Genomic DNA, 12,566 nt, shown 5'->3' on the forward strand with positions numbered 1-12,566 from the left:
TGGAAAGATAATGTCAAGATATTTCCTGCGGCTCACAAAACAAAGTCTCCCGGAACACTAGTGTGCCCCAGTGGGCTCACTGGTTGAAAAACACTGGTTTAGAGAACACTGAAGTGAGACAAAGCTTTCTCGATCTTCAGATAATTGGATTATGCCTTTGTTTGGTTTTCTAAAAGTAGTATGTAGTTAAAAAAAAAAAAGTTAGTGGTTACAGGTATGTCTCTAGAAGCAGGATTTAATAATCATGTGACGGTATGGAGAAACACAGTTACCGTATAGGTACAATTTCAGCCTGGCCTGACTGGTTATGCGTGAAATGAAAATTAGCCTGGGTGTAGTCATGCACATTACAAAGAAAATGACTCACTGCAACATCATTACAAATATTTTTAATCTATATTTTCATATAAACAGCACGTATTTCCATTTAATATAAATCAACAAATTGGTCAATTCTTAAAACATATTTCAATATATATGCTATATATGTACAAATTAACTTAAAACTGTCTAACGCAAGTGGTTGTCAGTTTATATGCCATTGCGGCATTGACGCGGATAACGGCTTAAAGCGGGCCCGTTACGTTCGGGTGTGGCCGGGCGGAGTATTGCAGCATTCTTTTGTCATGTATTGTGAAGAGAACATGCAATATTTAATTTTTTTTGATTGACCTCAAAGTACTCTGCACAAAAACATTGTCCATGGCAGCACCCGTTGGCTTTTCTAAGAAACAAGGCTTGTGTTCAAATACTGATTTGCTGAAGTATGAGAGGCTGTTTGAGAAGTAAATCCTATTTGCACATGCACAACTACACTCTTACAAACACTATGATACTCTTTAGTATACACTATACTCTCTTACACTTACTATTATACTCGCATACACACACACTACAGTACTATACTCTCTAAATTATACTACTAAACTGTTATACACACACTACTATGCTTTCACACACACTACTATATAGTCTCGCGTACACACACGAGTATACTCTCACACACAGCATTAATATTTTTATTACTATAAGTATTTTTCACACTTAGTGTTATGATCACCTTACCTCTCAATGTGGTTTTACTTTGGGTACTTTTAGTAATCAAGGGAATGCACACTGATCTGTGTGTATATGTTGTACAGTTCAACATCAAACCAGAGTTGCTCCCAATATAGTAATATGTGTGAGAGAGCCAAGTAGTATATGTGAGTATAGTAGTATGTGTGTGACAAAATATTAGTTTGTGTATGAGAGGAGAGTATAATATTTAAGAGACTACAGTTGTGTGTGGATGAAAGTGTAGTATTAAGTGTATTAGCATAAAGTGGTATTTGTGAGAGTATAGTAGTATGTGTATGCGAGTATAGAATGTGTGAGAGAGTATGTATTAGAGTATAGTAGTAAGAATGAGAGAGCATAGTAGTGTTTGTGCAACGGTATGACGGTGTCTGAATGAGATTATAGTTGTGCATGTGAGAGTACAGTGTTATGTGTAAAAGGTAGTATAATTTACTTCCCAAACAGCCTCTCACACTGAACAGATAATATTCACCGAATTTTAGCATCGAGACAGATTTCAGCTTGCAAACCAAAGCGTTTAAGCTTGTTTTGTGATCCATCCCCAAGTTCAATGAGGAGTTGACAATCAAACTCACAGTCACATTATTTTCTTACCATACACAGTGTCGTGACCGTTATACACACCTCAGAACGTTCAATTTGTGTCAGCCTGCAATACAAAAGTATACAAACATTGCTTTTTAAAGCTAAATGCAAAACAAAACAGTGAAACAGGCGCCATCCGTCGACCCTGAATTCGAGTCAATGCAGTGCTATAAGAAGGGATTGTTCGAAGAGCCTCCTGTTGGATATTGCGCTGTTGGAGCCGCCCCCTACAAAAGATGCAAGGACAAATCAATAAAGTAAGACAACACTAGTTAGCTTCCAAAAGTGAATACCTACATTTACATAACACAAAGTAAAACAGATTTGTCTCACTCACCAGAAAAGGGTTATTGGAGACCATTGTTCCAGTCATTGCCTGCCCAAAAGGAGTTGCCACAGGCTTGCCTTGGCCAAAGACTGAAAATCCCCCACCTGTAAAATAAATTCATGCAATTACATCCAGTTTTTTTTCAACCCGGAATGTATTCATCTTTAGTGGCTCTATAGTGACTTATATCCACACAAACCATTGAGTTGCTGGGGATACACTGAAGGTTGCGTGTAAGGCACTTGGCCCGGGAAAGGCTGCTGAAAGGTTCCACTAAAGCTGGTGGGCAAGTTGTAGGCTGCAGAGTTGCCAAATCCAGCAGGCATGCTCATTGAGGCAGTGCCAAATGAAGCTTGAAAAGACAACAGGTAAAAAACATCAAGGGCAAGTAACCCTAACACAGCAATATTTACAATACAGTTACAATACCCTTGCTGTATCGGCGTTTACTTATCACGGCTTCGCTAATATGCAGATTCTCATCGTGCATTTGTTATATATAGATATATAGGTACATTCCAGTTATTTTTTAGAGAAAATATATTTAAGACAGCCTGTCTTGTTTTTGACTTTCTGAGCTGTGATGTCATCGAGTAACACTGGCACCGTCGCAAGCCAGTTACCATATTGGTTTACGCGTTTATTAGTCGAATAGTGTTTTGGTCCAAGTTTTGCAAGTTTCTGTGGAGACTTCCAAGGAGCTGTGTCACAGGTGGGTGTAGCAATGGTACAACAAATGGCAAGCAACCAAAACAAGGTGAACTCGCAAAAATGACACACAGAGCCATTAGGGGCTTACCCAGCCGGGACAGAGCAGGGTAGCCGGCTCCTAAAGAGGACTTAATCGGGACTGATCTATTGGGAAATGTGGAGCACATTGTAAAGCGCTTTGGGAAGTCATTGACTTGAGAAGCGCTGTATAAAAAGCAGATCATTTCATTTCATTTCATAAACCAAATGACCACACCAGGCTAGACAGCTGCTAAAGACTGCTAACCAGAACTGGATGTCAGCCAGCCTTACATTTTTCTGACAAAGACATACAGTAAGCAACCATGCTAACAGGTAAGCAACAACAAAAAACGGATGCAGCTACAAACAAACGAAGCCGGGGAAAAAAAGCAATGGACACAGCAGGCTTGTCAGCTAGCCAAATGCTAACGGGCCTAAGCTAAACCAAAAAGACTGGAAGCCTTTGGCAGCCCCAATGCTAACGGGGAGCTATCTAAGCTAAATTGTACCAATTGCAAGACAGGCGCCGAAAACCCAAAGGAAAGGCCACAATCGCCTACCTTAAAACAGTATCAAAGGGAAAAAAAAGTATTGCACGCTGTAACAGCAGCAGTTAAACACCACGCAGCTTTTGGAGATCGAAGCACGCAACTAGAACAAAACAGTCACAAGTCCCCTAGTTACACGGTAAGCAAAGTTACAATAACTCCAAGGAGAAATGAGCTGTATCCCGTCTGTTTTGGACGTTTGTCATGTTATTTTAACGAGACGCGCCATTGTCAAGTCTCGTCTTCGTCCGGTGACGTCACAGCTGTAGAGTATATATGCCAAATAGGTAAACTTTGAGATTGAATTTAACGTGGAATATTTTGCAACATTTCTGCATGATTGTGGGCAGGAACACTACACGTTCTGAGCCTAAACAAATTGGTGAGGACAGAGTCTGAATTAGCATTGTGGATTCATGAATGCAGGGAAAATACAAACAAAAAATCATTACGTTAGATACAAACATCATCGGTGCAAAAGCGAGAACACTGTATAAAAACTTTGCTCCCGTTAAATCCAATTACTCACGGATTAAAAATCTAATTTGGCAGTACAGAAGTTATTTGTAAAAATAAAAAATAAAAAGTTGGTAACGTCTAGTAATTATGTCAGTTAAACAAATGCTTGAGTCTATAAATAGGGTTTGTTCTTTTGTTTCAATGTATAATATAGACTATTTAATTAAAAATCCCAAATTGCAAGGATGTGTGTTTTTATGTAGCGTGTAGGCTAAACCGATTTCTGCAAAAATTTACAGAGTAGTACTTTATACCTCTGAGAGTGTCTCAAGCGAAGCTTCATGTCAAGGCACTCCCAATAAACACCAACAAAATCGATAAACATCTGCTTTCATGTACAATATTTGTTTGAAAACGGAGTTCGTATAACGTTTAGAAGGTAACCTCCAAAGCCAAACCCAAATGTTCATTATAGCCAGTTACGCTAGCCGAGCACCTCGGTTGTGTTAGCCAATTATAACGTATGCCTCAAAACTCAGTTGTAAACCAATTGGATCAATTTCAATTGCCGGGAATCACCATTCACACTGACACAATGTTCTCAGTTTCAACACAGTTGCTAATTTTTGTGATATTCTCAAGGTTTCTTTATTTTCCCCATGTTAATGTTTTGGGAGTTTTTCCTTGCCCTCATGTAGGCTTTAGATCAGGGGATGGTGTAATAATAGTCTGTAGTTTTCAATAATCTGTGGTCTGTGCAGCCCCTTAAGTGAAAAACTATACAAATAAACATGACTTGATTGACTTTCGTGTACAAGTAGCCTAGGAACAGCATGCGGTCATACTGCTCTATGGCACTCCCTAGTGGCTCCCTGGAACTTTTTCAACAAACCACGGCCCCAACAACTTTGCTCAAGTGGAATGCCTGACAATGCAAACCCGCCGACGCCAGGCCAATATTCTCGTTTATAAGTAGTTCTACATTGTGGGGTTTGCCAATTGAGGGAACTTTTTGGAATGCAATCCCGGAAAAAAGAGGGATTACTGTGATTGTATATTTGCACACCAAATAGTATAAAAACACCGGCTACATGGCAACTTTTTCACAGGCGACTCACCTGCTGCCGCCGCGGCGTCAGCTCTGCTGTTACTCTGAAAAGGGTTCGTCGGTGCAGTTGCGACACCAGTGGATGCAAAGGGATTATTTGGTTGTGCTGCTAAAGACAGATAATGAGAAGATTTCAAGTCATGAAAACAACATAGCCAAAACATTGACAACAGAATCCACCCCCCCCACCCAAAAATATCTTCATTTGCATTTTTTAACAATGTTAAAATTGCTCATTCCTTGGTGCGAAATGAAGAAGTCCCACCTAAGTATAAACAGAAGGTAAGGAAGACCTCTTGTGTCGTAACAGTCCATGCATCTTTTATGTTAAGACATCAGAGTTCATGTTTGTGGCTTTTTATTAAAAAAAAACAAAAAAAAAACTCTCTCACCAAAATAAAACAAAATATTTGCACAAAAAACAGCTGTACAATGCAGTAATATAACACATAATCAACATGTGCCCTTAAGGGCGTGGGCTAAGGCTGAAATTTTGTTTAGAGCAGGTACAGCTGAGGTGCCGCAAACCAGTTCTGAAAATAGCTCGCCAGTGTTCGGCACATTGCAATTTTTTCCTAAATTTATTATCATGCGGTCCATTATTATTTTAGTGGTTGACTGAGTTGATTCAACCCTACTTTGAATAATTAACTCGTTAAAAACATAGTAACGGCATAGTAATAACATACTTTTTTTTCCAGAAATGCAATTCAACTGGCAGCCGTTTGTGCTAATTAGAAAGAAACACAATATATAAAGGTTGCAGACTCCTGGTTTAAAGATTTACAACAAGGTCAACACATTTTTAATAGAATTTTAGAGGACTGCAACTAATGATTATTTTAATAGACGAGCTGGTGAGATACGTTTTCGATTAATCATATTTCTTAAAGGCAGTTTTTAATTTACTCCTCTTTATTCAAATATTGACATTAAGGATGGATAGAAAAATAATGCACAAACAAGAGAATATTCAATAATATAAAACAGTAAAAATAAATCCAAGAGTTAGTGAATTAATTTTACAATAATAAAAAAAAACATTCAAATATATGCTACCCACCTGCACATATGTACTCTTTTCCTACTACCTTATTGACAGATCATATTATATTTGGATTTATCACACAAAACCAAAAGGAAAGAGCAATACATTTCAAAAATGTGTAGCGTTTTTTTATCCACAAAAAAATGTGTAAAAAATGTAAACCCACGTTTCAAAATTTTGCCGACATTTTTTTAAGGGGTCAAAACTTTATATATGATAAACATTCTGATGCAACAGTGCCACTATCCAGTCGCTATCTACATTACTTTCTTACATTGAAAGGAGAAGACCTAAAATTTCGTTATTCTGATGTATAACAATAGAGACCATACATACAACTGCAATGTGTTTTGTGTTTTTATTTGTAGATCTATAGTATAGTAGTAGTGGATAAAATATGTTACCGATATCTATTAAATAAATAAATAAATGTTTCTACTTTGCAGGTTTGACTATCGTTGGACTTTTGGGGAACGCAACCTCGTGAAAAAACAAGGGAATTACAGTACTTTATTATTACAAACTCAAAATGACCGTTTACCTACCTGCAAAGGTTTGAGCCATACCAGGTAATACTTGTGCTTGTGTTGTCGATCCCCCAGTCGCTGGGCTAAAAGAAATTCAGACCAAGAATACATAACAAATAAGACTCATTCTTAAAGATAACTTCAACTAAAAGACAAGATTTATGTGGGTGCCACCTTCAAGAGATTCTTAAAAACAGAATTGTGAAAATTGATTTGCACATCATTTTTGAGAAATACGAGTAATATTTGAGTAACTATATAAAACTTATTACACAAATCTTTCATTGTATAAAATGGACATTCTACAGTAGAAAGGGCATTGTGTCTCACCCGTGTGTGTTGGAACTGATGTTGTTATTGAAACCACCAGATGAGGGCGCTGAAGGCCCAAAAACTGTATCGAGTTCAACTAAAGCAGCATAGCGGTCCCCTCCTGTTCCTGGTGCTGGCAGATTATGAGACACTGCAGAAATAGCATTTCCAACAGGAAGCGCTCCCCCTAGTGGGAGAAAACAAACAGCAGTTGTCAGTGGGTGCAATCAATGCTTAACATTTTGTATTGAAACTTAAAAGTGAAAAGTCGGAAAATACTATCTATATTTAGTACCACAAAAATAACTCCCCCCACAGCCGTTAACCGTCAACTTGGGCAAGTGAAATAAATGCATTATAAAGCACTTTTCAAGTCAAGTCCCCGATTAAAACCAGTAATCATCTCTCATAAGTATCTGGAGAAAGAGAGCTGTTAAAAGATTTACACACGCAAGGAAAAACAGAATGAAGCACCAAATCCCCTAACTAAACACAGCTGACAAACATGGACCAGTCTCAGCTCACCGCCATATTTGAGTTGCAAAGTAATCAGTATTTCCATACAAACAAGTGCTAATTAAAACTTAGCTCGATAAAACAGTTTTCCTTGCTTTGATATGCTTACACAGGGACGCGAGGGATGCATATTCATCAGAAGGGAAACTAGTATTCTGTGTGTTATTCTGTTTGAGACTGGGAGGTCGGTGGTTCGCGCCCTGGACGAGTCATTCTAAGACTTAAAAAGTGGTCGGCGGCGCCCTCTGTTGGCTGCGGCTGCATCGGCTCGCTACAACGGGTCAGGTGCAATCGACATTTCGTTCTGTGTGCATTGTTACACAGAATGACAATACAAGGAAATTATTATTATTATTATTATTATTATCCTTGCCCGTTTCTGTGGAGTTACTCTGGGAGCACAAAGCGAAGAATCAAACCTATACACTAGTGATTGAACGAGGTGGATTTTTCAGGGCCGATAAAAATAATAATTGTTATCATTAAGAGGCGGCTGATAATCAATATTTGGAGCCTGTATTTATTTGCTATAAAAGTTTAAAAAAATGGTGTAAGAAATGCTTAAGAATGCAATAATAAACACATAATATTAGTTATAAATTCACTTTACAGCTATCTGAAACCCTTTACAGCAAATACATTAGAATTTCAACACAACTTATAAATGCAGACTATTTACCTTTAAAACCGAAAACTAAGAGTCCAGGAAATAAAATGAGGCTTAGCAGCAACTCGTAGAGAAGGAACATGCAAACACAAATAGCTCCCTACGGAGCTGGCAAATTGAAAAGTGTGGACACTACTGTTTTAGAACCAGATTGACCAACTAATGTTATGGTAAAAGCTAATCATCCACTTTAGCGTGCGTTTTATACTTTCTCAATTACTAACACACGCTTGATTGACGAACTAATGTTATGAGAGCTAATATACCAGTCTCCACCTGAATGTGCCTCTCTCAAGCAAGTTATTACACTGTTATTGTTCCTGCTTCAGTAGCTCTTCTCCCAGTCACTTATCCAATCAGAAGGTGCAGGGTAGTAGCGAGGAGGGAAGGAGGGGGAGAAGTAGGACCAAGGCAGAGCCTCTGCTGCATGTGACACTTAATAATTAGCCCATCGAATAGATTAAAATGCTGATACAGATATTCGTCAAATTAACAATATTTGTGCCAATAATCAGCCCGCCCGACAATCTGTTGACCTTTAGTATACACTTTATGATTTAGGGAAGTTGGGAAAATTTGCTAGTCCCCCCCTAAACCAATACCTGCATGAAAGACATTGTAAAGATCAGGGGACGTGGCCTGTCCGTGCGAGTTGAAAAAACAAAAAACACAAAAGTAAGGGGACTACAAACAAAAACAAAATTGGGGAAGAGTCAAGCTTGACTGTACAGTATATCCTATATTGTATCTTCTGAAGCTAAGAATATAACGTACACTTTTACATTTCTGCTGATTTCACAATTCATTAAAATCAAACGATCAAGTGTTCTTCACAAGCTGGTCACAAAATTTGAACTTATCTTAATTCATATCTAGTCACAATAAAAAAGTTCTTAAACTCATTAAAATAATAACACATTTCTCATACTAACAATACTGCACATTCATTTGTTTAAAAAAGCAGTGTTTTCCACATTTATGCCCGTGGGCAGGTTACAAGCCCACCATGTAAACCTTTGAGTAGTCTGCAGAATACAATGTAAAGACAATTAAACAGCCAAAAGGCCAGTTTAAAAAAAGTCAACTTCGTAAAAATGAGTGACCAATCATACCAATAGTCGATATCGTTGCCATCAAAAAGAATAATAAACTCTTTCCATTTTTATGTTTTTATTGTTCTTTTTAAGTTTTTTATTGGATGCTTTCAATGTAAAATATGCAATCCAATGAATGAGAAGCACATAAAACATGCAATAAGAGCTCAACGTGAAGAGTGTTAGCACAATCAAAAAGCAAACACATTAAGAGCAAACGGATTGTAAGCGATCCATAAACTGTACCATATAAAATGTGCTAATATGCAGTGTCTGAAATAACGTCAGCGCGGACGCCCGGGACGTGCATCTTTTACGCCGGGCGTACAACTTGCAAAACGTCTCCGCCCGGGTGGCTGACAAAAAACAAACAAAAAAAAACCAAAACTTTTTTTTTTTTTTGCCCCCTCCCAAATCAAACGCTTGCTTTATTCCAATTTCGAAATCTTCGTTCGGTTTGGAAATTTCGTTTTTTTTTGGCAATTTGCATACTCTGGAGCCAATCAGAAGCCTGCATCAAATAACTTCGTGCTTCCGGACTTTCCCGCGCGTTATAAGGTCGTGCATTTGCATATCAGTTTCCAAAGTAGACACACAGAGAACACAAGAAAAGTTGAGAAGTGGTTAGGAATCAATCCAAAACCTCAGCCACAGAAGAAAGATTAAAAAGAAGCTAACGAAACTTATGACGCTACAAAACGTCAATGTACATTAAAAGCATCGTGGAAAGAGGAGTTCACGTGGCTTGTAGCAGACGACGCAACGCAAACATTGCATGAATGAAGATGAGTAAATACAGGTACATACTGATGGCAGATGGAAAACAGCGATGTCATATGCATGGAATGAATGTTATAAATAGATTTATAATAAACTTAATTTTAAAGTGTTCTGTTAGATATTCTGATCATCAATTTTCAATACTTTGCAACAATGGTTTTTTTTTGCGATGAGTCGTCTTATTGTGTTTCAAGTTGTGAAAAACGGGGCAGGCAACTTTATGGCTGGGCAGAGTTGGTTGTCTGGCCTGGTGTCTAGTAACTTTTTGTCATGAGTTTCAGACACTGTAATATGTCTAAAATGTTTCAAAAGTTGCAATAAAAACATTTGATTTTCATGGGAGAAAAAAGAAAATCGCCTTAAAGTAATATATATTAATTTAATAGTAGGGGGCAAGGGAAAGATATTAAAATCTACAAGTATGCGGATATGGAATGTTCAGTACTCAGTCACACCTATGAAAAAGTAATCTACAGTAAATCTCAAATGCATGTTTTCAAAGCTAATATTGAAAAAAAATGCCATATGAAAACCTACACTAGCAAGGGCACTACATGTTAACACACTCATAATAAAGACATGCAACATGAGAGCTATGTTATGTCTACTAAAAAAAGGCAATCGATGATCAGTCATGTGATGAATGGAATTATACAAAATAAAACGACAAAAGTGCATCCACAGTCCAATAAAAGGCAACTTTACCTGTGTTGGAGGGTGGAAATTGAGCTCGGGGAGCTGAAGGCAAACCAGACACATACCCAGGTGTGCTCGCGAATGCATCGAAATTAGCAAAGTTTGCATTTGTGTTGGCATTCTGTGCTGCTGGAGGAGGTGGGTAATGATGATGTTCATGCAGACAGACCAACAAAAACAATGAGAGGAGTGTGACATATAGCACAGTGGCATAGAAAGAAGGGATGAATGAAACTGCGAGAAAACAAATACACACGTGTGAACTTTGCAGGGGTCGGCAACACAGAATGTTATAAGAGCCATATTGGACCAAAAACTTAAAAGCTTTATACTGTAGAAGCCTGATAATGAATGCAACACATGCTGTGTGCGTCTATATTAGCCTACTATCAAAATGACTAAGTTTAATGCAGCACATCCTGTAGAGAATGTTGCACCTCGTGACTACTCCATTGCGAGAGACCTACACAGGTTTAACGTCATGATGATATTAATAATTTACAGTATGTTTCCTTTCTTCGATAAAGTTAATAAAAAATACACACCATTTTGAGGATTCGAAAAAAAAAAAACAAAATCAAACGTGGGTAACGTGCCCCTTAACTGGGCAACAAAAATGGTGCGATAAAACGTAGCATGCATTTATAAAAATAAACGGTAGCCTTTTGATACGGTTGAGTACATAAAAGCATGCAGTTTAAGTTTGATTTCAGTGCAAATGTCAAGCAAGTCAGTGCATGTGTAGAACACCGTAGCAGAATATTGTCTTTTGAAAGTAAAAGAAGCCATTCATAGGCAACAAAACGTAAATAATATCCTCAAGTGTCATTCAAAATATGTTCTGACAAAAATAAGAAATAATTTACAAAAAACAAGGTGCTTATAACTTGTATTGTCCTCTCACCCCTTTTAATATGACTTGTGTTGAAATTAGGAGTGCAGCATTAAATTGGGACACTGTTGTTTTAAAAAGGGCAGAGCTTGTGCTCTCCTCGGCTCAAACAGAATAGACAGAAGAGAGGATACAAGCGAAGCAGCCGATTTCCTTCTCATCTCATAGTTAAGTAGTAACACCCGGAGTTGAAATGTAATATTTATTCTACACATTTTCACAACATTGGAAAACATTTCTGTTATGTTTGTCCTTTTACAGAAACTATAGTAAGCCTATAAAATGTTATTTCCCTCCTCCATTTTTTTCAATTTGTAAACATTTTTAGAAAAGTGCCAGGGAGCCACTCAGGATTGCTTAAGAGCCACATGGATCTCCTAAGCTGCAGGTTGCCGTAAAAGTGACATCATCATTGGAAGGAGATCTTTAATGTAAAGGAGTATTGCAAACTGATGATGGGGTATTTGTAAATGAAATGATAGCACATCAGAAATATTCATGATTCCGGGAATGGCATTCCTGCTTAAGAAGTTTCACCAAAAATCAAAAAAGAAATACATTGATCTCTTACTTGTTTGACTGTTGAAATGCGCAAAGTTTGCAAAACTTGAGCCGACACCGGCATTCATTTTGGGTGGCGCAGCAAAAATATCGCCACCCAGGTCACTGAGGAGGTCAAACTTCTTGTCAAGTTGTTGATGGGCTTGCCCACGACTCATCACCGGAGACTGGAATAGACAAGAGTTGTGGATGTAAAATTAGACAACATTTGTATGCTTTATCAAAATAAAACACATCCTACAGAGAAGGGAACTCTATTTTGATTAACGATGACCATACATACACTACGGTTCAAAGGTTTGGGGTTGCTTAGAAACATACATGGAAAGGCACCGTTTCTTTCAATAAAGATAACATGAAACTAATCAGAAATACGGCAGCGCAGTGGTTAGCGCGTGTGCGGCACAGTTCTGAGGTCAGGAGATTGAACCTTCCTGTGTGGAGTTTTCATGTTCTCCCCGTGCTTGCGTGGGTTTCCTCCAGCACTACGGTTTCCTCCCACATTCCAAAAACATGCATGTCAGGTTAATTGACCAGTCAAAATTGTCCCTAGATGTGAAGGAGCAAGTGAGTTGTCTGTCTCTGTGTGCCCTGCGAATGGCTGGCAACCGGTTCAGGGTGTCCCCTGCCCAC

At 38.1% G+C, this 12,566-nt stretch overlaps 1 protein-coding gene across 4 annotated transcripts in view; it reads right to left on the reverse strand.

Moving 5' to 3' along the window:
* Positions 1-373: 373 nt before the first annotated feature.
* The window catches only part of LOC148358383 (arf-GAP domain and FG repeat-containing protein 1-like), a 28,588-nt gene continuing 16,395 nt past the window's right edge, over positions 374-12,566 (reverse strand). Inside the window, exons 5-12 of one of the 4 annotated variants that reach the window (XM_088345587.1) lie at positions 11,944-12,100; positions 10,490-10,609; positions 6,746-6,914; positions 6,434-6,498; positions 4,851-4,946; positions 2,193-2,345; positions 2,003-2,097; positions 374-1,892 (exon numbers count right to left, since the gene is read on the reverse strand). In XM_088345587.1, the coding sequence (XP_088201713.1) occupies positions 1,833-1,892; positions 2,003-2,097; positions 2,193-2,345; positions 4,851-4,946; positions 6,434-6,498; positions 6,746-6,914; positions 10,490-10,609; positions 11,944-12,100 (915 nt within the window). In that variant the 3' untranslated portion in view covers positions 374-1,832. Of the gene's footprint in view, positions 1,893-2,002; positions 2,098-2,192; positions 2,346-4,850; positions 4,950-6,433; positions 6,499-6,745; positions 6,915-10,489; positions 10,610-11,943; positions 12,101-12,566 lie in introns of all 4 variants that reach the window. The other 3 variants (XM_088345585.1, XM_088345586.1, XM_088345588.1) reach the window with 3 other exon arrangements.

The sequence above is a fragment of the Urocampus carinirostris genome, chromosome 10 (genome assembly GCF_059441175.1).
Source record: "Urocampus carinirostris isolate Australia breed hairy pipefish chromosome 10, RoL_Ucar_1.0, whole genome shotgun sequence".
NCBI classification, from domain to species: domain Eukaryota; kingdom Metazoa; phylum Chordata; class Actinopteri; order Syngnathiformes; family Syngnathidae; genus Urocampus; species Urocampus carinirostris.